The following is a 25,641-nucleotide window of genomic DNA, read 5'->3' on the forward strand; positions in this document are numbered from 1 at the left end:
AGCAGAGCCTTCACCCAAATCCTTGTGTCTATCCAGAAACACCTGCTTGGCTTTATGTATCCGATCCCAATGTTCCTGCACCCAGGTTCTGGGTGCGCTGGGCGTGCGGTGCTTCAAATTCTCTAGGGAGCCCAGTAGGAGGTCCACCGGTAGCCGGCCATAGCACCTGAACATCAAGAAGGGCATGTAACCTGTGGCCCAATGTACCTTATTGTTGTAGGCCCACACCACAGCCCCCACATGTTGGTGCCATCTAAAATGAAATTTCTAAGGGAAAAAAAGTCATTTAAAACTGCTTGCGGTTTTAATTTAATGTCTGGTTCCGGCAATATGGATGAAAATCATTGAGAAAAAGGGCATGGGTAGCCCCCCCTGCCCATTACCAGCCCCTTTTGGTCTTGTACGGATATTAAGGGGAACCCCGTACCCAAATTTAAAAAAGGAAAGCCGTGGAGCCCCCAGGCCCTATATACTCAGAAAAGCAGTATACAGGCAGTGCAAACAAGACAGGGACTGTGTAGGTTTGTTGTTAAGTAGAATCTGTTTGTAATTTTGAACTGGTACATTTTTAAAGTGTAGCTCCAGTCAAAAAATCAATTTTTGTTTGGAAAACAAAGGGAAGGGTTATCACCCCTGTAACATTTTTTTTGCTGGCTGTGCACCTCGTGAGAAGATGTCACCTCACTCTCTGTCCCAATGACAAATGTTTTTTGAAAATTTGCGATTTTTAGTAAAACAAGGATTGGGATAAAGCATCAGTGGAGAGGAGACACGTTTTTCCAATATCAACTCTTACAGGAGAGAATTTCCCTTCCTAGGGGTAGATTTCATCTCACTTCCTGTTGTCTCCTTCCGTTTGCAAGTAGGAGTAGAGATGAACTGAACACCCCCCCAGTTCGGTTCGCACCAGAACTTTCGAACGGACCGTAACTTAGTGCGAACTTTAGAACCCCATTGAAGTCTATGGGACTCCAACGTTCAAAATAAAAAGTGCTAATTTTAACATATTGTCCTAAAAAGGGTTTGGGGACCTGGCACCTGCCCCAGGGGACATGGGTCAATGGCAATTTTTTTTCAAAACTGCCGTTTTTTCGGGAGCACTGATTTTAATGACGATTAAAGTGAAAAAAAAAAGTGAAATATTCCTTTAAATACCGTACCTGGGGGGTGTCTCTAGTATGCCTGTGAAGTTCCACGTGTTTCCCGTGTTTAGAACAGTCCCTGCACAAAATGACATTTAACGGAAAAAAAGTCATTTAAAACTGCTTGCGGTTTTAATGTTATATCTGGTTCCGGCAATATGGATGAAAATCATTGAGAAAAATGGCATGGGTAGCCCTCCCTGCCCATTACCAGCCCCTTTGGGTCTTGTACGGATATTAAGGGGAACCCCGTACCCATATTAAGAAAAGGAAATACGTGTGGCCCCCAGGCCCTATATACTCAGAACAGCAGTATACAGGCGGTGCAAACAAGACAGGGACTGTGTAGGTGTCATGGTTATGCAATAGAGTTCGTCTGCTTACCTGTGTCCATGTGTTCATTTCTAGAGACCAGCCGACCCTCACCTGACTGCTTTTATAATCCATCCTCTGGCATGGCTCCACCCTAGCTCCTATCAGAGAACTCTATATTAACCTGTGCACTGCAGGCCAGCCCTGCTGATCAACCTTTGTGTGTTAGCTTCCTGTCGTGTGCTCTGCTACTGTTTTCCGTTACCGACTTTGGCGTGTCTTGACTATCCCTGTTTGCCTGTAATCCTGACCTTTTGGCGTGTACCCGACTATTCTTGTCTGCTTGTGGCCCCGACCTTGGCTTTGTCCCTCACCATCCTTATCCTCCTGTTGCCTACTGTGGGTGTGAGCTGGGGGACCCTGGGGGTCGCGACCTGGAGCCAGTTGCAGCCAAGTCCATCCTCACCACTCGAGGCGCTGGTGAACACCTGCTGGCTCTTAGACTCCGCGCCCCAGGGAATCTTACGCTCTAATCCCAGTGGGATCCATCTTGGTGTTCTGGCGGCCCTGCCTTCCTATCACCTTGACCCCCTGTCCGCAGCAGTCAGCCGTAGGGTCCAGAACCTTGCGGTGCACTCCTAATCCCTACAGTGTGCATCTGTCACCTGGCCTCAAGGTGACCTGACACTCTCTCAATCTACTTCCTGGAAACACCCCCTTATAAAGTGTTTGAGTCCTCCGATCTGGGGTTTCTGACCCAGCTAGCAGGGACAGGAAGTGATGTACATAAAAAAAACTCTATGACAGTAAGAAGTACTGGTGTTTACAATTACAGGCAGTAGAGGGCAACATATCCCTACATTTATTTAGATGATAAGAATGAATATACCATGTCAAATATGTCATTTGTTCATCTATAACACCTTTTACATCCTTTTTCCACCAATTTCCATGGAGTTTACCCATCATTTTACATACTTGTGACTGGCCAATGTTTTGTCTGTAATGCCTTTAAACAGATCTTCCAATTGGACTTGTCAGTAATGATCTTCCTTCTTTCCGTAGACCAACGTAGTTGTGAACAGTGTGGGGACAGACCTAATTCTCCGGTCTGGAGCCGTGTCCAGGGCTCTCCTCAGGAAGGCCGGAACCAAGCTCCAGGATCTTCTGAAAACAGAGAGACAGGGGAGGCAGGTGGAATACGGGTCCATATTTGTTACGGATGGCTGTAACCTCTCCTGTAACATTGTTATCCATGCCGTGGTTCCAGAGTGGGATGATGGAAAGGGTTCTTCTGAGAAGGTATGGAAATATAAGAGAGATTATTCCTCTCAGCTTATAGAACATCTGGTGAGCCTTTAGACTGGACTAGTTGCAGTGCTTGGCAAACATTCATTTCCAGTGACTACAAGGAAATCTTCTAAATATGCAATTTAAGACTTTCGATATAGAGTTGCAGTCAATGATGACTTACACACACACACAAAAAAAAAAGGAAAATACCAGTTTTACTTAAAATACCCTGCAATAAAATGGAACTAAACCCATCGATTGAATAGTTTTTAAAACAGTTACATTCCCGACACTCGTTGGGAATGTAACTGAAACGTTGGCCTGTGCTTTCAACCAAACTGTCACCATCAAATGGCTGGTGTCATAACTGATCACACGCGCAGCATAATGGCAGTTGAAATTCAAACAAAAGCCAAGATGGCAGCTTCCCTGGCTGAAAACATTAGGAGGGTTTAGTTCCACTTTAAAGTGGAAGTAAACCCGTCGATTTAAACAGTTATGGACGAGCCACCACTGGCCTCATAGCTTTATATCTGAGTAAGATCATCTATGGCAGGGATCTCCAAACTTTCTAAACAAAGGGCCAGTTTACTGTCCTTCAGACTTTAGGGGGGCTAGACTGTGGCCATTGGCAGTAATACATCCCCCTAGCATCAGTGGGAGTAGACAATGTCCCAGGCTTGGTGGTTATTGGGAGTAAATAAAATTACAAAGCATCATTGGTATCATTGGGAGGAATAGTGCCCCATCATTGGTGTCAGTGGGAGGAATAGTGCCCCATCATTGATGTCAGTGGGAGGAATAGTGCCTCATCATTGGTGTCAGTGGGAGGAATAGTGCCCCATCATTGGTGTCAGTGGGAGGAATAGTGCCCCATCATTGGCATCAGCGGGAGGAATAGTGCCTCATCATTGGTGTCAGTGGGAGGAATAGTGCCCCATCATTGGTGTCAGTGGGAGGAATAGTGCCCCATCATTGGTGTCAGTGGGAGGAATAGTGTCCCATCATTGCTATCAGTGGGAGGAATAGTGCCCCATCATTGGTGTCAGTGGGAGGAATAGTGCCCCATCATTGGTGTCAGTGGAAGGAATAGTTCCACTTTGTTGGTATCAGTAGAACGAATAGTGCTTCGTATGAGTGGGAGAAACAGTTCCCCAAGGGCCAGAGGAAGGCAAGCATAGGGCCACATTTGGGCTGCAGTTTAAAGACTACTGATCTATGATACTGATTTGGAGTGAAATCTGGTGATGTCACTGCTCTCTTTGCTAGAGAGGAAGCTGTACCTGAGAACCTGCAATGAAAGGATCTCCCTGCTTCTGCCTCCACCTCTATCATTACCCCACCAGTCAACAGGGGGAGGGGAGGTGGGCTCTGACATGAGGAAGCAAAGCCCTGCTGCTCTTTTTAAAAGTCCACATCCACAGAGAGACACAGTGCAGACCAAGGCATGGCGAATCAGTAATGGGGAAAAGATCAGCCGCAGGATGACCACAGGAAATACTGGTGATCAGTCCCTCATCCTCTGCTTGTCAATGTTGGGTCTTGCTTTCAGAGTATGGGTCCTCTTTAAATGCCTTCTTAAAGAGGAACTGCAGTCTGCTCACATAATTTGTAATAAAAACATCTTTGCCATTCTGAAGCTTCATTCCAACCACTTTGCATATTATTTAATATATACTGCGATTCTGTACTTGCCAAATATGCTGCAGAAATCTCCCTCCACTGAGTCTGACTGCAGCCATTTTAACTGTGGGCAGCTGAAGCTACTGTCTGTTCACTTCCTGGATTTACACAGACACACACCTCTATCTCTGCAGCTCTCATTGGCCCTCTTATGACTCCCCCCCCCTCCCTTCCTAGCAAACTCTCAGGAGAGAGAGAGGGAGAGAGAGAGAGCTGTGTATGATATCATAAGCCTAGACCAATGACCAGACAGGAAACAGGAAATTGGCTGTATAAGGGATTTACTGGCCGAAAAAAAAAAGTTTTACTATCCAAAGTTAAAACAACAACAACAACAAGGGCAGAAGATTTAATAGATGAAAAAATGACTGAAGTTCCGCTTTAAGTACAGTAGATGTTTCTACCACGCTAACTTCACAAGTCTACATCTTCCCCCCACCGCTCTTTAAAATAGAAGCCATAGTGAATCAGACTCTCACAACTTCCTCTTCACCATATTATTTGTTGTTTGTTCCGCTTTTCTCCTTTCTGATTTAATTAAGTGCTATGAGATGTCAACAGATGGATGAGGTAAATATTTCCAAAGCTGATTGTATTACCCCACACACCTCATCTTCCCTAAACATTCCCAGTAAATTAAATGTGTAAGTAGCACTTGTAGATTGCTAAAAATATATTTAAATTTCAACCATCATCTTTTAATGTCCATCCATCTGTCCCCCATCCAACTGCCCATCCCCCATCCAACTGTCCATCCACCATCCATCTGTCCATCCACCATCCATCTGTCCATCCACCATCCAACTGTCCATCCACCATCCATCTGTCCATCCACCATTCAACTGTCCATCCACCATCCAACTGTCCACCTGCCATCCATCTGTCCATCCACCATCCAACTGTCCATCCACCATCCATCTGTCCATCCACCATCCAACTGTCCATCCACCATCCATCCACCATCCAACTGTCCATCCACCATCCAACTGTCCATCCACCATCCAACTGTCCATCCACCATCCATCTGTCCACCCGCCATCCATCTGTCCACCCGCCATCCATCTGTCCATCCACCATCCAACTGTCCATCCACCATCCAACTGTCCATCCACCATCCATCCACCTGTCCATCCACCATCCAACTGTCCATCCACCATCCAACTGTCCATCCACCATCCAACTGTCCATCTACCATTCAACTGTCCATCCACCATCCAACTGTCCACCTGCCATCCATCTGTCCATCCACCATCCAACTGTCCATCCACCATCCATCTGTCCATCCACCATCCAACTGTCCATCCACCATCCATCCACCATCCAACTGTCCATCCACCTGTCCATCCACTATCCATCTGTCCACCCGCCATCCATCTGTCCATCCGCCATCCATCTGTCCATCCACCATCCAACTATCCATCCACCATCCAACTGTCCATCCACCCAACCATCCAACTGTCCATCCACCATCCAACTGTCCATCCACCATCCATCTGTCCACCCGCCATCCAACTGTCCACCCGCCATCCATCTGTCCATCCACCATCCAACTGTCCACCCGACATCCATCTGTCCATCCACCATTCAACTGTCCATCCACTGTCCATCCACCATCCAACTGTCCATCCACCATCCAACTGTCCATCCACCATCCAACTGTCCATCCACCATCCAACTGTCCATCCACCATCCATCTGTCCATCCACCATCCATCTGTCCACCCGCCATCCAACTGTCCACCCGCCATCCATCTGTCCATCCACCATCCAACTGTCCACCCGCCATCCAACTGTCCACCCGACATCCATCTGTCCATCCACCATTCAACTGTCCATCCACTGTCCATCCACCATCCAACTGTCCATCCACCATCCAACTGTCCATCCACCATCCAACTGTCCATCCACCATCCAACTGTCCATCCACCATCCATCCACCATCCAAACATCTATCCATCCATCTATCCATCAATCCACCCATGTGTCCATCCATCCACCATCCATATCTGTACAATTGTTCTGCACCACCTGTATTAGCATCTGATCTTATTTGTTGACAGATTCTGAGAAAAATTCTGAGTGATTGTCTGAGCGCTACAGAAGCCAAACAATGCAGGTCCATCACAATCCCAGCAATTGGAACTGGAATGCTGGGATTCCCCAAGAACATTGTGGCTGCCTCAATGTATGAGGAGATTCTGGAGTTCAGCAGCAAAAATCAACTCCAATATCTGAAACAAGTGGACTTCATGCTGCACCCGAGTGACCAAGAAACTATAAAGGTAATTGTGACAGACCTAGCCGGGACAGAGGCTGTTGGAGGGGACAGAATGCGAGCCTCTTGCCTTGTGATTATGGGCCCTGGCATTTGGGGGAACGGTGCTCTTTGTGAGCTGTATGCCTGGGGACCCCTGAGGTGGTGTTACTTGGATTCAGATCCATGTCCCCCCCCCCCCCCCAAGACACACAGACTCTGGATATGTATTTGCTATATTAGCAATAGACTGAATCACACTGTTGGGACAAAAACTGTTAGATGCTAATGTTATCAACGCCTGTCTGTTGTGTAAATGAGTCTAGTCTGGCTTGTAAGAGTATTCCACACATTGTTGTTTGTGCTAATTACCCCTGTGTTTATGTTTATGGTAAAGTGTATTGAATAGTCAATCAGTGAGCTAGGAGACAAAGTCTTACCCTGAAAAGTCCTATCTCTCAGACAACTAGTCTGAGTCAGTGTTTAGATAATTAGCTCATGGTAATTAGGTTAGGTTTTAGTCTTCTACTGTATTATAAATACTTGTCATTTTGGCTCTAATAAATCAGTCCATGTTGAGCAGCTAAGCAAGTGTCGTCTTGTTTTGTGCTTGTGAGCGGCTGGAATATCTGATATCTATATTCAGGCTGGGAGGAAGTGGTATATGATAGACATGGGCGCCGTCAATAAATTTGTTTCGTTCTGTTCCGTTACGGTTCCTATTAAAATTAATTTGTACTTCGTATTTCGTGTCCGAAATTCCATTTCATTTCGTACGAGCCCCTCATAATAAGCAGCCCCAGGAGGAAGTCAGCATAGCACAGGGATGGTGGGAGCCCCTCATAATATGCACAGCAGAGGTACAGCCCCAGGAGGAAGTCAGCACAGCACAGGGATGGTGGGAGCCCCTCATAATAAGCAGCCCCAGGAGGAAGTCAGCATAGCACAGGGATGGTGGGAGCCCCTCATAATATGCACAGCAGAGGTACAGCCCCAGGAGGAAGTCAGCACAGCACAGGGATGGTGGGAGCCCCTCATAATATGCACAGCAGAGGTATGTCCCCAGGAGGAAGTCAGCACAGCACAGGGATGGTGGGAGCCCCTCATAATAAGCAGCCCCAGGAGGAAGTCAGCATAGCACAGGGATGGTGGGAGCCCCTCATAATAAGCAGCCCTAGGAGGAAGTCAGCATAGCACAGGGATGGTGGGAGCCCCTCATAATAAGCATAATGACTGAGTCCGTCGTCGATGCGACGACAACTGATCCAAAATTCGTAAACAAAAGTTCGTATTGCGTACAGAATTCGGACGCATGGCAATTCATATTTCGGATCCTCCCGAACGTACGAATTTTGGGAAATTCGGAGTGTGGGATTGGATCCATCACAGTAATGAAGAGTTCTCATGTGATTGTGGTTAGAAGAGTGAAGTAAGAGCATATTATATGATTTCATGGTTCCCCGCTGTAAATCCTGTATTGTTGATTTCAGGCTTTTACCTCTGAGCTGGAGAAAAAGATCAACACTGGAGGACAGAAGAAAGAAGAAAAACCCCAATGTGAGTTGTATCCGTGATATGTACAGGAACATTATAGACTCCGTATACTGCAGACATTGTATGGCAGCCAATCAGCTTCTAATTTCAGCTTGTTCAATTAAAGCGTTTGTAAACCCCAACAAAAAAAAAATGGATCCTGCTTCTTTAACCACTAGAGATCCGCGCTATAGCCAAATGACGGCTACAGCGCGGACCTCCTTTGCCGGGACGACGTCTATTTACGTCGTCCCGTGCACGAGCGGCCTGCGCGCCCCCGGAGGGGCGCGTCCGGCGCGCTCTGTGATCGGCGGGTCTATGAGACTCACCTGATCACGGATCCGAGCAAGTGGTCGATCCCGACCCCTTACCACGTGATCAGCTGTCAGCCAATGACAGCTGATCATGTGATACAACGGAACTGGTAATCGGCTATTTTTCCTCCTTGCGTTGACAGCGCGAGGAGAAAAAAAAAGAGCCGATCACCGGCAGCCGTGATCGGGACATCAGTCCCGATCACGGCCAGCTTACCAGTGCCCACCTGCGCCCTGCCAGCGCCACCTCAGTAATAAAAAAGTGCCCCCATCAGTGCCACCCATCAGTGCCCATAGTGCCACCCAGCAGTGCCCACAGTGCCACACATCAGTGCCTACAGTGCCACACATCAATGCCCACAGTGCCACCCATCAGTGCCCACTATCTGCCTCAACAACGGTGCTGCACCCCAGTGCCACATATCCGTGCCCATCAGTGTCATCTACCAGTGCCCATCAGTGCCGCCCATCAGTGCCCAGCAGTGCCACCTATCAGAGCCACCTATCAGTGCCACCTATCAGTGCCCATCAGTCCCATCTATCAGTGGTATCTATCAGTGCCACCCATCCGTGCCACCCATCCGTGCCACCCATCCGTGCCATCTTATCTGTGCCCATCTTTGCCCATCAGTGCCGCCTTATCTGTGCCCATCAGTACTGCCTTATCTGTGCCTATCGGTGCCACCTTATCTGTGCCTATTAGTCATTCAAAGTGCATCAGCGCTGAAAGCTGAAAATTGGTCTGGGCAGGAGGGGGGTTTAAGTGCCCAGTAAGCAAGTGGTTAAAGCATGTTATATGACACAGTGCTTGTCCTGTGTCATTTGGCCCCTGTAACACCTAAAAAACCTGTCTGATCCTGTCATTTTCTACCCTTCCCTCTGTAAACTGACCACGGGGTATAATGGCTGCTGAGCCTGACACCGTGGTCAGTTTAAGTACCTCTGTCATCCGCAGCCTGCTATCTGCAGCTCTCCTCTCTGCTCCTGTGTCCTCCTCCCCCCTCCCCTCTCTGTCTGTCTGCTCGTGACCGTACTGTACCCCCCCCCCCCCCACCTACTGCTCTCATAACACTATTTTTATTTTATTTATTAAAATGCTTAACCTACACAGTCTTACCCTAAGGCGTCGATGCGCAAACACTATCCTGTATACACAATCAGCACTTTCTCCTATTGCAGTGTCCCCCTCCTGTGAAAGATTTATAAATATAAATGCTGCAAATACCTCATTTAAGAGCTGAGATTGCGATCACATGACCAGCCAGCTCTCTCCTCCTCCCCTCAAGTCTGACTTCAGCAGGGGAATCTCAGCTGCATCTCTCAGAGGAGGAAAGGAGAAAGCTGCCTGGTCATGTGATCACAATCTCGGCTGTGAAATTAGGTATTTGCAGCATTTACTTCTATAGATCACACACAGAGGGGGATACTACAATAGGAGGCAGTGCTGATGGTGTATACAGGTTAGAGTGGCTTTAAAAACCACTTTAAGCTTTGACAATAATACCTGTAATCTGCTTGGTTACCCTGCAGAGCTGCGCCAGATTTTGCATTCTCTAGTTTTAGTAAATCAACCCCACTGGGCACACCGAATTGATTCCAAACAAAAACTCTGATAAGTATTTTGGGGGTCACACAGGCTAAATGTCTGGCAAGAGTTCTTGAAAGTGCAGCGGCATGCACTATGCACTCTGAACTATGGATGACACTGTAGTGATATACTAGTGTCTGTGTGTTTATATATGCTTGTATATTCTGCATAGAAGGAGGTTTGTTTTCTCTGCTCTCTCTTGTAATGCTGTTCTCACATATGTGTAGTGCCCTCTAGTGTGCTAAAAGTATAGTGCTTTGTTTTTTTGGGTAGAGTAGGTAAATTTGCAGGCTTGGCTGGCAGCCAAGCCTGGGTGTGCTTTGATCTGGGTTGGGAGGCACTCAGGCAGAGCTGGGTGACTCACAGGCAGCATCACCAATACCTCCCACTTCTTTCCATAATATTCTGGTATCTTCTGGAAAGGAAGGAGAAGAGGAGAGGTGGAGCTGTCTGGGAGGTTCTGAGGAGCCCTGACCAATCCCCAATCTGGATTGGCAGGAGGCAGGCCTACCTAAGCTGAGGAGGAGTTGTTTGGGTTGGAAGCTGGAGATGGAGTGCTAGGCTGTCGGGGCCTTTGGAGGGGGGCTCCCCAGTCTGGGGGGGGAGGGGCATGGGGCCTGGGCTCAGGTGTGAACCGGACCGTCTAAGAACATGTGGAGGTATCCTGGACGGGAGGCACAGGAGGAGCAAGAAAGAACAGCAGGAGAGAGCACTGCCGGGCAAGTCTCCAGGGAGGAACAACAGGTCGCAGCCAGGAGGGCTGGTGAGTGACACACAGTCAGGGGGGGACTGGGAAGGCACAGCTGAGAGGACTGGGAGAGTGCAGTCTGGGAGGGGTGCAGAGCCAGTGGAGTGGACTGTGGTGGCAGGGGCAGTTGAGAGAGGCAGCTGCAGCCAGGATGGCTGAAAGAGCCTGAAGATGTGGTACTGGGCTCAGTATCCACGTGGACACCTTGCACTGGGACTTACCTTATTTTTTGTTGCACCAAAGGGGCCCAGGCCTCTGCCTGCAAAGGGCATCTGCTTCAGGCCTGGTTGAGCCCATTTCAGGCCTATCTATCAGTGCTAGCTGGTCCGGGAAGTGCAGGCAAGTGATGTGCTAGAGGAGTTAAGGAGACATAGTCTGCAAGCAAATGTGCTGGAGAGAAGAGAGGAGGTGTATATACTGGAGTTGTATATAGTCTCAAATCCCTGAATTGTTTCCTAATCAACTGGGCATCCCATGATACCCCATCCAAGTTTATTCCCCTCAATAAAATTACAAACAAAATTCAAGGACTGGTTTTCTGCCTGAAGGTGAATGAGAACTGTGTGCCTGGCTGGGCAGGGTGACAGACGGACTACAACACTCAGCAGCCCCTATGGGGACACCGAAACCTATGTAACGCCATTCTCCTATAAAATATAATGTTTCATTTCTTGCCATTGCCATGTGTTTTGTAGCTTTCCTGGGGAATGTGAAAAGCCCGGCACAGAATGTTTATGAAATGAGGATTGGATCTCTCACTTACCAGGTGAAAACTGGAGATATAACGAAGGAAAGGTGTGACGTCATTGTCAACTCCAGCAATAACACCTTCAACCTTAAATCAGGTATTCCCAAGAATGTTGGTGGGCCCATAAAATGTGAAGAACTTTTTGATAACTGGAAGCTGACCGGAGCAACCTCACTGAAATGCCGCGTACACACGATCAGACTATCCGGCGGACTTAGAAAGTAGTTTTGACTCAAAAATTGTCCGCTGGACTGAGAGTCCGGCGGACAGTCCGGCCGTCTGTGCGCTAGTCCGCCGTGCTTTTGAAATGAACGGACTGGCCCACACATGGAGAAAAGTCCGTTCATTTTGAACACGGCTCCAGGTAGACGGAACTAGCGAAGAAAGTTAATGTCGCCGCCTTCGGCGGCAAGATTGACACGTCGCTGGCCCCGTCACCTGGTATGGACTTAAAGGGGAAGCCCTACACCGGAAAAAATGGTGTGGGGGTCCCCCCCAAGGTCCATATTAGACCCTTATCCGAACGCACAATCCGGCCGGTCAGGAAAGGAGGTGGGGACGAGCAAGCGCCCCCTCCCCTCCTGAGCAGTACAAGGCAGCATGCCCTCAACATGGGGGGGTGCCTTGGGGAAGGGGGGGTCCTGCGGCACCTTGTCCCCATGTTGATGAGGACAAGGGCCTCTTCCCGACAACCCTGGCCCCCCCTTCCCCAAAGCACCCCCCCATGGTGAGGTCATGCTGCCTGGTACGGCTCAGGAGGGGGGGGGGGCGCTCGCTCGTCCCCACCCCCTTTCCTGACCGGCCGGGTTGCGTGCTCAGATAAGGGTCATATATGGACCTTGGGGGGGACCCCCAAGCCCTTTTTTCAGCATAGGGCTTCCCCTTTAAGTCCATACCAGGTGACGGGGCCAGCGACGTGTCAATCTCTCCGCGGAAGGCGCTGACATTGACTTCCTTCGCTAGTCCCGGCTACCTGGAGCCGCATTCAAAATCAACAGACTTTCCTCCATGTGTGGGCAAGTCCGTTCATTTCAAAAGCACGGCGGACTCCCGCCATAGTCCGGCGGAGTCCGGTTGTGTGTGGGCAGGTCCGCCAGCTCAGAAAGTCCGGCGGACTTTCCGGCAGTTTGTCCGCCAGACTAAGTCCGCCGGATAGTTTGATCGTGTGTACGCGGCATTATGTGAACAACGCTGGAAGGTTGGTGTCCTACCTTTAGAGGGTCACGTTGGAAGTGTGACATCTTAGTGATAAGTAGACATGTTCACTGCCAAAAAATTTGTTTGTTTCAGTTTTCGTTTCATTATTTATTTATTTTTCCGTTTTGCGGGTCATTCGTTATGATCGAAATTCATTATTTGGAATAAATTCGTAAATTCAAAAATTTGAAAATTCAGAAATTCAGGAATTCGAAAAATTCAGGAATTCGAAAATTCAAATTTTGCTATTAGTGAACGTAACAATCACAAATTTATCCAGTTACGAATTATCTGAAAAAAAGAATGCCACATCTAAATGAATGGAACGCAACAAATTAATATTAATCAAGAATAATAATAAAAAGGATTTATTATTATTATTAGTTATTTTTTCATTAATTTGTTACATTCCATTCGTTTAGATGCAGCATTCGTTATTTCGGATAATGCGTAACTTGGGATAAGTTCGTATTCGTTACGTTCACTAACAGCCAAATTTAAAAAGCAAATTCCAATACCTATTATTGATAGTAATAGTTATTATTAGTTAGTTAGTTATTATTTTGGATTTTCTAATTTTCAGGTTCTCTAATTTTTGGATTTTTGTTCTTTTGAAACTTCGGATCTTTGTTGTTATTTTCGGATTCCCGGATTTTCACATTTTCTAATTTCTGGATTTTTGCATTTTTTGCATCTTCGAATGTTTGGAACTTCCAGATTTTTGAATTTCAGCTTTTCGTTCTTTCCATTTTCGTTTTCTGAAAAATTAAACGTGTTTTTGTTAATTTGAATATTTCCCGAATTAACGGATTTTTCGAATTTCGTTGAAAAACTAATTTGGAACTAAATGAAGTGCACATGTCTAGTGATAAGTGTGATCAGAAAGGTAGAGAGACAACCACCAGGAGCAGAGTATATGCTATTCTAAGGAGGGTCGTTTTGAAAGGTGTTATACACCAGTGTTGAGTGCAAGCAGAAAGGCAGAGAGAAGGTCAGGAGCAAAGTATCTTCTATCTTATGGAGGTTCATGTTGGAGTTTTGATATCCAGGTGGTGAGTGTAATCAACCAGGAGGCAGAGTTAAGGTCAGGAGCAGAGTATGTTCTACCTTATCAAGGATCATGTTTACAGATGTGATATCGGTATAGTCAGAAACCTAGAGGGAAGGTCAGGAGCAGAGTATATTCTATGTTATGGAGGGGCATGTTGGAGGTGTGATATTCTGGTGGCTAGTACAGTTAGAGAGGTAGACAGAAGACTGTGAGCAGAGTATCTTCTTTTTTATGGAGGGTCAGGTTGGAGATGTGATATTCCAGTGCTGAATGTAATCAGAAAGTTAGAGAGAAGGTCAGAACTCAGGAGCAGAGTATGTTCAATGTTATGGAGGGCCATGTTGGAGATTTGATATCCAGGTGGTGAGTGTAATCAACCAGGAGTTAGAGTTAAGGTCAGAAGCAGAGTATGTTCTACCTTATGGAGGATCATGTTTAAAGATGTGATATCCCGGTGGTGGGTGTAGTCAGAAAGGTAGAGGGAGGGTCAGGAGCAGAGTATATTCTATGTTATGGAGGGGCATGTTGGAGATTTGATATCCAGGTGGTGAGTGTAATCAACCAGGAGGTAGAGTTAAGGTCAGAAGCAGAGTATGTTCTACCTTGTGGAGGATCATGTTTAAAGATGTGATATCCCGGTGGTGGGTGTAGTCAGAAAGGTAGAGGGAGGGTCAGGAGCAGAGTATATTCTATGTTATGGAGGGGCATGTTGGAGATTTGATATCCAGGTGGTGAGTGTAATCAACCAGGAGGTAGAGTTAAGGTCAGAAGCAGAGTATGTTCTACCTTATGGAGGATCATGTTTAAAGATGTGATATCCCGGTGGTGGGTGTAGTCAGAAAGGTAGAGGGAAGGTCAGAAGCAGAGTATATTCTATGTTATGGAGGGGCATGTTGGAGGTGTGATATTCTGGGGGCTAGTGCAGTTAGAGAGGTAGACAGAAGACTGGGAGCAGAGTATCTTCTTTTTTATGGAGGGTCAGGTTGGAGATGTGATATTTCAGTGCTGAATGTAGTCAGAAAGTTAGAGAGATGGTCAGAACTCAGGAGCAGAGTATGTTCAATGTTATGGAGGGGCATGTTGGAGATTTGATATCCAGGGGGTGAGTGTAATCAACCAGGAGTTAGAGTTAAGGTCAGAAGTAGAGTATGTTCTACCTTATGGAGGATCATGTTTAAAGATGTGATATCCCGGTGGTGGGTGTAGTCAGAAAGGTAGAGGGAAGGTCAGAAGCAGAGTATATTCTATGTTATGGAGGGGCATGTTGGAGGTGTGATATTCTGGGGGCTAGTGCAGTTAGAGAGGTAGACAGAAGACTGGGAGCAGAGTATCTTCTTTTTTTATGGAGGTCAGGTTGGAGATGTGATATGCCAGTGCCGAATGTAATCAGAAAGTTAGAGAGAAGGTCAGGAGCAGTGTATGTTCAAAGTTATGGAGGGTCGTGTTGGAGATGTCATATTCTTGTGGTGAGTGTAAAATCTGATATACAGTGCCTTGCGAAAGTATTCGGCCCCCTTGAACTTTTCAACCTTTTGCCACATTTCAGGCTTCAAACATAAAGATATAAAATTTTTATTTTTTGTGAAGAATCACCAACAAGTGGGACACAATTGTGAAGTGGAACGAAATCTATTGGATATTTGAAACTTTTTTAACTAATAAAAAAATGAAAAGTGGGGCGTGCAAAATGATTTTGCTGCGATTACAGCTGCAAGTCGCTTGGGGTGTCTCTATCAGTTTTGCACATCGAGAGACTGAAATTCTTGCCCATTCTTCCTTGCAAAACAGCTGGAGCTCAGTGAGGTTGGATGGAGAGCGTTTGTGAACAGCAGTTTTCAGCTCTTTCCACAGATTCTCGATTGGATTCAGGTCTGGACTTTGGCTTGGCCATTCTAACACCTGGATACGTTTATTTGTGAACCATTCCTTTGTAGATTTTGCTGTATGTTTGGGATCATTGTCTTGTTGGAAGATAAATCTCCGTCCCAGTTTCAGGTCTTTTGCAGACTCCAACAGGTTTTCATCCAGAATGGTCCTGTATTTGACTGCATCCATCTTCCCCTCAATTTTAACCATCTTCCCTGTCCCTGCTGAAGAAAAGCAGGCCCAAACCATGATGCTGCCACCACCATGTGTGACAGCGGGGATGGTGTTTTGAGGGTGATGAGCTGTGTTGCTTTTACGCCAAACATATCGTTTTGCATTGTGGGCAAAAAGTTGGATTTTGGTTTCATGTGACCAGAGCACCTTCTTCCACATGTTTGGTGTGTCTCCCAGGTGGCTTGTGGCAAACTTTAGACGAGACTTTTTATGGATATCTTTGAGAAATGGCTTTCTTCTTGCCACTCTTCCATAAAGGGCAGATTTGTGCAGTGTACGACTGATTGTTGTCCTATGGACAGACTCTCCCACCTCAGCTGTAGTTCTCTGCAGTTCATCCAGAGTGATCATGGGCCTCTTGGCTGCATCTCTGATCAGTCTTCTCCTTGTCTGAGCTGAAAGTTTAGAGGGACGGCCAGGTCTTGGTAGATTTGCAGTGGTCTGATACTCCTTCCATTTCAAAATGATCGCTTGCACAGTGCTCCTTGGGATGTTTAAAGCTTGGGAAATCTTTTTGTATCCAAATCCGGCTTTAAACTTCTCCACAACAGTATTACGGACCTGCCTGGTGTGTTCCTTGGTCTTCATGATGCTCTCTGCTCTTTCAACAGAACCCTGAGACTATCACAGAGCAGGTGCATTTATACAGAGACTTGATTACACACAGGGGGATTCTATTTATCACCATCAGTCATTTAGGACAACATTGGATCATTCAGAGATCCTCGCTGAACTTCTGGAGGGAGTTTGCTGCACTGAAAGTAAAGGGGCCGAATAATTTTGCACGCACCACTTTTCAGTTTTTTTATTTGCTAAAAAAGTTTAAATTATCCAATAGATTTCGTTCCACTTCACAATTGTGTCCCACTTGTTGGTGATTCTTCACAAAAAAATTAAAATTTTATATTTTTATGTTTGAAGCCTGAAATGTGGCAAAAGGTTAAAAAGTTCAAGGGGGCCGAATACTTTCGCAAGGCACTGTACCTTGCAGGAGTGAGGATATATGTTTGACATGAACTATCTCCAATAATAGACTCTCTTATAGGACTCTGTAAAAGGCTCCCAGATCTTCACTAATAGATGAAAACTAAAAAGAAGAGGATTTTAGTTCTTCTCCAAATGCAGATTTATTGTGATCTTACATTTATGGTCTTGTAATTTGTATGTCTCGCATTGCGTTGTTTCCTTTGACCTTGTCGGGGAATGTTTCTGCTTTTACTCATGAAGCAATTACTGAATTCCATTTTGGCAATGTGAAGCTGATATGTTGTGTTGTTGCAGGAGTCTCTAAAGCCATCCTGGAAGGAGCGGGGCCTAATATAGAAAGTGAATGTGCCATGCTCGGTAAGTAACTTGATGAAGATTTTTTCACGATTGGACAGACAGAGATCATGTGACCTATAATAAAATGTGAATATTTTGTTAACTAATTAACAGAGAAATGTGAATCTTGCCCTTGGCAGGAGAACCATCCAGGAAATTTGGATTTTTATCTTCAAATCAGATGCTGATAGTAATAAAAGTTAAACTTAAAGTGATTGTAAAGGTAATTTAAAAAAGAAATGACAAACATCTCTATACTTACACAGAGCGGCTGCGAACCTCCTCTTTTTGTGTCCCCCAACGGCACTCCTGGCCAGTGGCGTAACTAGAACCTTCAGGGCCCCGATGCAAGAAACCATGAAGGGCCCCCCTGAACCCCAGCCAGGGCCCTTCCCTCCGAGTCTGGTGGTGGAACTCCAGGGCGTGGTCACAGGTATGACCTTTGTGAGCCCTGTAGTTCCACCACTGGTATCAGTAGTTTTTTTTTTTCTTAATTGTTAGGTGCCCCATTGGGGGACTGTCCCTAGGCAGGATGGGGTCCCGTCCCCAGAAGAGATGAGGTCCTTTTCTCCAAGGCAGATGAAGTTACTGCCCCCAGGTGAGAAGGGGTCCCTGTCCCCACGTGAGAAGGGGTCCTTGTCCCCAGAGGGAGATGGAGGGGGTATGTAATGGTGTGTGGGGGGTGGGGTCCTCTCACTCACCATGACCAAGCTGTAGGCCACGCACTCATCCATGTTGGCCTGGGCTCCATCCAGTGTGCTGGACGGGTGATCAGCATATCTTCCAGAAAGATCTTTCATCATCTGTGTATGACGGGGGAGGAGGGGGGCTGGCAGACAAGCCTGCAGTGTCCTCCGGGGAGCCGGCTCTCATAGTGTGGTCATGCGGGGAATGCACAACTAAAGAGCAGCCAGTACGATAGTCAAGCAGGGAGCTCTGCTAGTCACCCTCCACCTCCAGCCACCCGTGTGCATGGTGCACTGGTACCCCTAGCTGCCTATGCTGCTGCCGGCCATATGTAGAGGGGGCTGCATGGGCCCCCTGCATCACAGGGCCCGGTTGCGGTTGCGACTGCTGCACCCCCTATAGTTACGCCCCTACTCCTGGCCCCTTCTCTCTGTCCAGTGCCCCGATGGGAAGCCACTTTCCATGGGAGCACTCATGCGTGCATGCACCCCGGCCCCCGCTGCAGGTGTCAATGGACTCAGCCCCGCCCCCCACCCCAGCTTGTGTGCCAACAATCCTTCTGGCAGCACTGATGCCATTCACATGGCTTACTGCCCTGTATTGAATAAGTAAAGATTTTGTTATGGTATAGGGAGCTTCCAGAAATGTTGATTAAGTCCTGTTGTCTAGAATTCCTCCTGAAAACTACCATTGCCCTTCCTCTGTTTAGGCACTCCTCTTCTGTAGCCTCATAGCTGTGTATCTGCAGTATAAAGTATCTAAGGCATGGCTAACTCTGACTGCTACTTTTAGGAGATGATGATGTCACTGTGCTGCTCATTGTTCTCCTTGCTGGAGGCTCTGAGATGAGGAAGCTAAGCCCTGCCTTTGCCAAAATAGCCACCTCCAAACAGAGAAACAGTGAAGAACAAGCTATTGTAAGCAAGTAATAGGGAAAATATCAGTTGTAGGGAGACCACAGACAATACAAGTGACTAGTCCTTTGCCCTATATCTGCCTCTTTTTTAAGCACATATACCAGATTTAATTTCCTGTTTAAAGGAACAGGAGACCATTTTATTTTTAGTAGAGAGATTGTATGATGCAGAACTGATTCTCCTTTCTCTATTGCCATTTTGTACATATATTGTGCTCAGCGGGTCTCTTTTCACTACACTGCTTGAGAAAGTCCCCACAAATGGTGACAAAATGCATTGCTTAGGGTGGTATGATTGCCAGCTGCAAATAGGACCCTTCTTGAGTTTATCTACACACCTGCTTCTGATTGGGGATCAGTGTTACAACATTGAATATTAATTCGCTGTTGTAACACCTGGGTGGGCTCACGGCGCAATGCTCTGCATCACGATCTCACATATTTTGAAGCCTATTAGAGCCTATGGCTCTAATCAGGCGGTTAAAAAAAACACCCCCGCCACTGTAATTCAGGGGGCCAGACACCTGAGGGTAAAGGGGCCAGCTGCCTGAATAGGGGGTGGCAAAGCATGCATTTATCCATTAGTCATAAAGGGGGTGGTGTGGAGAGAGGGGTTGGCACTCGGGGGGCCCCTAATGGACGGGCCGCCGCTGGTCAGGGGTCAGGCTTAGAGATTAGTAGTTATAGCAGTAGAGAGGCTCCTACTAACCAGCCGGATAAGTACACAAGCAGGCTATCAGGAACCATAAACCAGGCAGAGACATAGAATGCAGGCAAAAATAACACCATTAATGCAATAGCAAAAAAATAACACAAATCAGGAATGTAGTCAAAAACAGAAGCCAGGGTTTGGTAGTCAGAGCGAGTAATCAGATGAGCCGGGATCAGCGACCAGAAGTCACCATTGTCAGTAGCCAAAAATCAGGATCAGGAATGAGAAGAGTCGTCAGCAAAGTCATACACAGGAACCAAGCAGGTACACACTGGTGATGTTGACCACACGAGGGCACGGAGGAAATGTGCAAAGCTGTTTAAATAGCCAGAAGGGGCTGGCTGTAGGCTGGACTAATGAGGCAGGTAATGTTTCTTCCAACGTATCCAAAAAATATAAAAATTCACACGCCACATGAACAGATCATGTGTATATGAAGTACCTTACAAGAAGGCATGTGACCATTGGGATATTGGGGTGTTTAACTCAAGTGATAGATGTTCTTTTGGTTCACCAAAAAAGTGTCAAAAATAAATAAAAACAGTAGACAGGTTTTTGACAATTTTTTTTTAAAAAATATAAAAAAACAATGTCCTGCAATGTAGATCTGGCGCCCGCCGCCGCCGCTGCCAGACCCAAAAAAACAGAACAAAATAAAACATCTCTGATGTCAATGAAGGCTGACCGCCTACTGCAGTCTCCACCATTTGACAGTTCTTATATAGCTAAGGGGCGGAGCCACCTGGTGATGTCACCTGATGGCCCTGCCCCCCTTGTGACGTCACAGCATGCTCCAGGGGGGCATGCTGTTTTTTTTTACTTTTTTTATTGCCGGTAATGTTATTTAATTTTTTTTTTTCAGCTGTCAGCTGACAGCTGATGACCACCTGTTCACTGTGCCCTGATTGGGCAAAGCTTTGCCCAGTCAGGTCTTAGAATGCATTGTGCAATGCAAATTCGGGTGTTGATTGAATGGGCGAACAGGCGATGTTTGGGCCAAATGTTTACTCGTCCCAAACCGTTTAACTAACTCTACTAGCCGGGTGTGTCAGAGGGGACAGAGCAGTTCTCGGAGTCATGGCAGAACAGAGAGCCCGTCATACCAAGTGTCTTCTCTTGGGGTAAGCGCCGCAGTTTAATAAAATTGATATATTTTGTCTTTGTGACTTTTAGCCCCGATTCACAATAGTGCGATCACAGATGTTGCATGTGATTCGCACCCGCACCGCAGGTGCCGATCACATGCAATGTTTGAACAATGCGAGTTCAGCCATACAGTTGTATGGCTGAACTAGCATTGGATTCGCACAGAAAAAGGTACAGGGACTCCCCCCCCCTCTACTGGAACCGGATTGCATTGGGTGGTTTCACCCATGCGATGCGATTCCTGTACGAATCCACAGTTTGCACTTGCGATCTGTGAACCGATCTGGGGGTGTCATTAACATTCTGTTGACACCCCACAGCGGTTCGCAGAGGGCAGTGTGAACTGCCTGCGGAAGAGATACGATGCGGGAACCGGCGCTGGAATCGCGCTGGTTCCCCCATCGCAAATGTGTGAACCTGGGCTTAAGGATCGCGGTCCTAAAGCAATGAAGAATCATTATTTGTGAAATGAAGCCTTTCTAATTTTTAGTCCTGTTCGTGTCAAAACCGATATCAACTTACAATTTTAGGTAGCGAGTAAAATGGGGTATCTTATCCTCCAGGTACCTCCAGCAGTTGAGATACAATCGTTTTTTATTGTGAATTTTTCGGGGTTCCTCTCTTTATTTGTGTGATTTTGTCCAGTTGATCCAAATATCCAAAGATGAGCTCCTACATCCTTGTTCACATATTTTATTTCTATTTTTTCCAGCAAGCCGACCCAACAAGGGGTACGTGGTCACAAGAGGAGGAAACCTCCATTGTAGGAATATAATACATGTCTCCGGCCAAAATAACCCAAATTTAATAGGGAAGACCATAACGGATGTCCTGCACACGTGTGAGAGACAACAAGCGACCTCGGTGGCCTTCCCGGCCCTGGGGACAGGTGAGAGACTCTCAGGGATCCTGAGTTATCTGTGTCTGAAATACAAACTGTCTGACATCTCCCGTAGCCATCCAATTGATTTCAAACATATGATCTTTAAATTTTTCATGAAATTTGGTTAATACAATACACTGAAATAATTTTCTTCATTATTGTAAGCCAGTTTAAGTGGAGAATACAGTGGGGTAAACAAATTGAGGGCATCAATGAAGGGGTCACCAGCAGGAGGAAGGAGGTCCTGATTCTTTTATATAGATCTTTATATCACTAGAGGGATCACCAGCAGGAGGAAGGAGGTCCTGATTCCTCTATAAAGATCTTTATATCACTAGAGGGATCACCAGCAGGAGGAAGGAGGTCCTGATCCCTCTATATAGATCTTTATATCACTAGAGGTATCACCAGCAGGACGAAGGAGGTCCTGAGTCTTTTATATAGATCTTTATATCACTAGAGGGATCACCAGCAGGAGGAAGGAGGTCCTGATTCCTCTATATAGATCTCTATATCACTAGAGGGATCACCAGCAGGAGGAAGGAGGTCCTGATCCCTCTATATAGATCTTTATATCACTAGAGGGATCACCAGCAGGACGAAGGAGGTCCTGAGTCTTTTATATAGATCTTTATATCACTAGAGGGATCACCAGCAGGAGGAAGGAGGTCCTGATTCCGCTATATAGATCTTTATATCACTAGAGGGATCACCAGCAGGACGAAGGAGGTCCTGAGTCTTTTATATAGATCTTTATATCACTAGAGGGATCACCAGCAGGAGGAAGGAGGTCCTGAGTCTTTTATATAGATCTTTATATCACTAGAGGGATCACCAGCAGGAGGAAGGAGGTCCTGATTCCTCTATATAGATCTTTATATCACTAGAGGGATCACCAGCAGGAGGTCCTGATTCCTCTATATAGATCTTTATATCACTAGAGGGGTCACCAGCAGGAGGTCCTGATTCCTCTATATAGATCTTTATATCACTAGAGGGATCACCAGCAGGAGGAAGGAGGTCCTGATCCCTCTATATAGATCTTTATATCACTAGAGGGATCACCAGCAGGACGAAGGAGGTCCTGAGTCTTTTATATAGATCTTTATATCACTAGAGGGATCACCAGCCGGAGGAAGGAGGTCCTGATTCCGCTATATAGATCTTTATATCACTAGAGGGATCACCAGCAGGACGAAGGAGGTCCTGAGTCTTTTATATAGATCTTTATATCACTAGAGGGATCACCAGCAGGAGGAAGGAGGTCCTGAGTCTTTTATATAGATCTTTATATCACTAGAGGGATCACCAGCAGGAGGAAGGAGGTCCTGATTCCTCTATATAGATCTCTATATCACTAGAGGGATCACCAGCAGGATGAAGGAGGTCCTGAGTCTTTTGTATAGATCTTTATATCACTAGAGGGATCACCAGCAGGAGGAAGGAGGTCCTGATTCCTCTATATAGATCTCTATATCACTAGAGGGATCACCAGCAGGAGGAAGGAGGTCCTGATCCCTCTATATAGATCTTTATATCACTAGAGGTATCACCAGCAGGACGAAGGAGGTCCTGAGTCTTTTATATAGATCTTTATATCACTAGAGGGATCACCAGCAGGACGAAGGAGGTCCTGAGTCTTTTATATAGATCTTTATATCACTAGAGGGATCACCAGCAGGAGGAAGGAGGTCCTGATTCCGCTATATAGATCTTTATATCACTAGAGGGATCACCAGCAGGACGAAGGAGGTCCTGAGTCTTTTATATAGATCTTTATATCACTAGAGGGATCACCAGCAGGAGGAAGGAGGTCCTGAGTCTTTTATATAGATCTTTATATCACTAGAGGGATCACCAGCAGGAGGAAGGAGGTCCTGATTCCTCTATATAGATCTTTATATCACTAGAGGGATCACCAGCAGGAGGTCCTGATTCCTCTATATAGATCTTTATATCACTAGAGGGGTCACCAGCAGGAGGTCCTGATTCCTCTATATAGATCTTTATATCACTAGAGGGATCACCAGCAGGAGGAAGGAGGTCCTGATCCCTCTATATAGATCTTTATATCACTAGAGGGATCACCAGCAGGACGAAGGAGGTCCTGAGTCTTTTATATAGATCTTTATATCACTAGAGGGATCACCAGCCAGAGGAAGGAGGTCCTGATTCCGCTATATAGATCTTTATATCACTAGAGGGATCACCAGCAGGACGAAGGAGGTCCTGAGTCTTTTATATAGATCTTTATATCACTAGAGGGATCACCAGCAGGAGGAAGGAGGTCCTGAGTCTTTTATATAGATCTTTATATCACTAGAGGGATCACCAGCAGGAGGAAGGAGGTCCTGATTCCTCTATATAGATCTCTATATCACTAGAGGGATCACCAGCAGGATGAAGGAGGTCCTGAGTCTTTTATATAGATCTTTATATCACTAGAGGGATCACCAGCAGGAGGAAGGAGGTCCTGATTCCTCTATATAGATCTCTATATCACTAGAGGGATCACCAGCAGGAGGAAGGAGGTCCTGATCCCTCTATATAGATCTTTATATCACTAGAGGTATCACCAGCAGGACGAAGGAGGTCCTGAGTCTTTTATATAGATCTTTATATCACTAGAGGGATCACCAGCAGGAGGAAGGAGGTCCTGATTCCTCTATATAGATCTCTATATCACTAGAGGGATCACCAGCAGGAGGAAGGAGGTCCTGATCCCTCTATATAGATCTTTATATCACTAGAGGGATCACCAGCAGGACGAAGGAGGTCCTGAGTCTTTTATATAGATCTTTATATCACTAGAGGGATCACCAGCAGGAGGAAGGAGGTCCTGATTCCGCTATATAGATCTTTATATCACTAGAGGGATCACCAGCAGGACGAAGGAGGTCCTGAGTCTTTTATATAGATCTTTATATCACTAGAGGGATCACCAGCAGGAGGAAGGAGGTCCTGAGTCTTTTATATAGATCTTTATATCACTAGAGGGATCACCAGCAGGAGGAAGGAGGTCCTGATTCCTCTATATAGATCTCTATATCACTAGAGGGATCACCAGCAGGATGAAGGAGGTCCTGAGTCTTTTATATAGATCTTTATATCACTAGAGGGATCACCAGCAGGAGGAAGGAGGTCCTGATTCCTCTATATAGATCTTTATATCACTAGAGGGATCACCAGCAGGAGGAAGGAGGTCCCGATTCCTCTATATAGATCTTTATATCACTAGAGGGATCACCAGCAGGAGGAAGGAGGTCCTGATTCCGCTATATAGATCTTTATATCACTAGAGGGGTCACCAGCAGGAGGAAGGAGGTCCTGAGTCTTTTATATAGATCTTTATATCACTAGAGGGATCACCGGCAGGAGGAAGGAGGTCCTGATCCCTCTATATAGATCTTTATATCACTAGAGGGATCACCGGCAGGAGGAAGGAGGTCCTGATCCCTCTATATAGATCTTTATATCACTAGAGGGGTCACCGGCAGGAGGAAGGAGGTCCTGATTCCTCTATATAGATCTTTATATCACTAGAGGGATCACCAGCGGGAGGAAGGAGGTCCTGATTCCTCTATATAGATCTTTATATCACTAGAGGGGTCACCAGCAAAAGGAAGGAGGTCCTGATTCCTCTATATAGATCTTTATATCACTAGAGGGGTCACCAGCAGGAGGAAGGAGGTCCTGATTCCTCTATATAGATCTTTATATCACTAGAGGGATCCCCAGCAGGATGAAGGAGGTCCTGATTCCTCTATAAAGATCTTTATATCACTAGAGGGGTCACCAGCAGGAGGTCCTGATTCTTCTATATAGATCTTTATATCACTAGATGGATCACCAGCAGGAGGAAGGAGGTCCTGATCCCTCTATATAGATCTTTATATCACTAGAGGGGTCACCAGCAGGAGGAAGGTGGTCCTGATTCCTCTATATAGATCTTTATATCACTAGAGGGGTCACCAGCAGGAGGAAGGAGGTCCTGATTCCTCTATATAGATCT

General features: G+C 46.3%; 1 protein-coding gene across 1 annotated transcript in view; it reads left to right on the forward strand.

Moving 5' to 3' along the window:
- Nucleotides 1-25,641, forward strand: part of LOC143925129 (protein mono-ADP-ribosyltransferase PARP14-like) — an 87,449-nt gene that overhangs the window by 32,443 nt on the left and 29,365 nt on the right. The window contains exons 7-12 of the mRNA XM_077449746.1: nt 2,520-2,756; nt 6,490-6,711; nt 8,174-8,240; nt 11,562-11,711; nt 17,244-17,306; nt 21,459-21,635. Of these exons, the coding sequence (XP_077305872.1) occupies nt 2,520-2,756; nt 6,490-6,711; nt 8,174-8,240; nt 11,562-11,711; nt 17,244-17,306; nt 21,459-21,635 (916 nt within the window). The remainder of the gene's footprint in view (nt 1-2,519; nt 2,757-6,489; nt 6,712-8,173; nt 8,241-11,561; nt 11,712-17,243; nt 17,307-21,458; nt 21,636-25,641) is intronic.

The sequence above is a fragment of the Lithobates pipiens genome, unplaced genomic scaffold (genome assembly GCF_037356315.1).
Source record: "Lithobates pipiens isolate NorthernLeopardFrog02 unplaced genomic scaffold, aLitPip1_a1.2 Scaffold_22, whole genome shotgun sequence".
In the NCBI taxonomy this organism is placed as follows: Eukaryota; Metazoa; Chordata; class Amphibia; order Anura; family Ranidae; genus Lithobates; species Lithobates pipiens.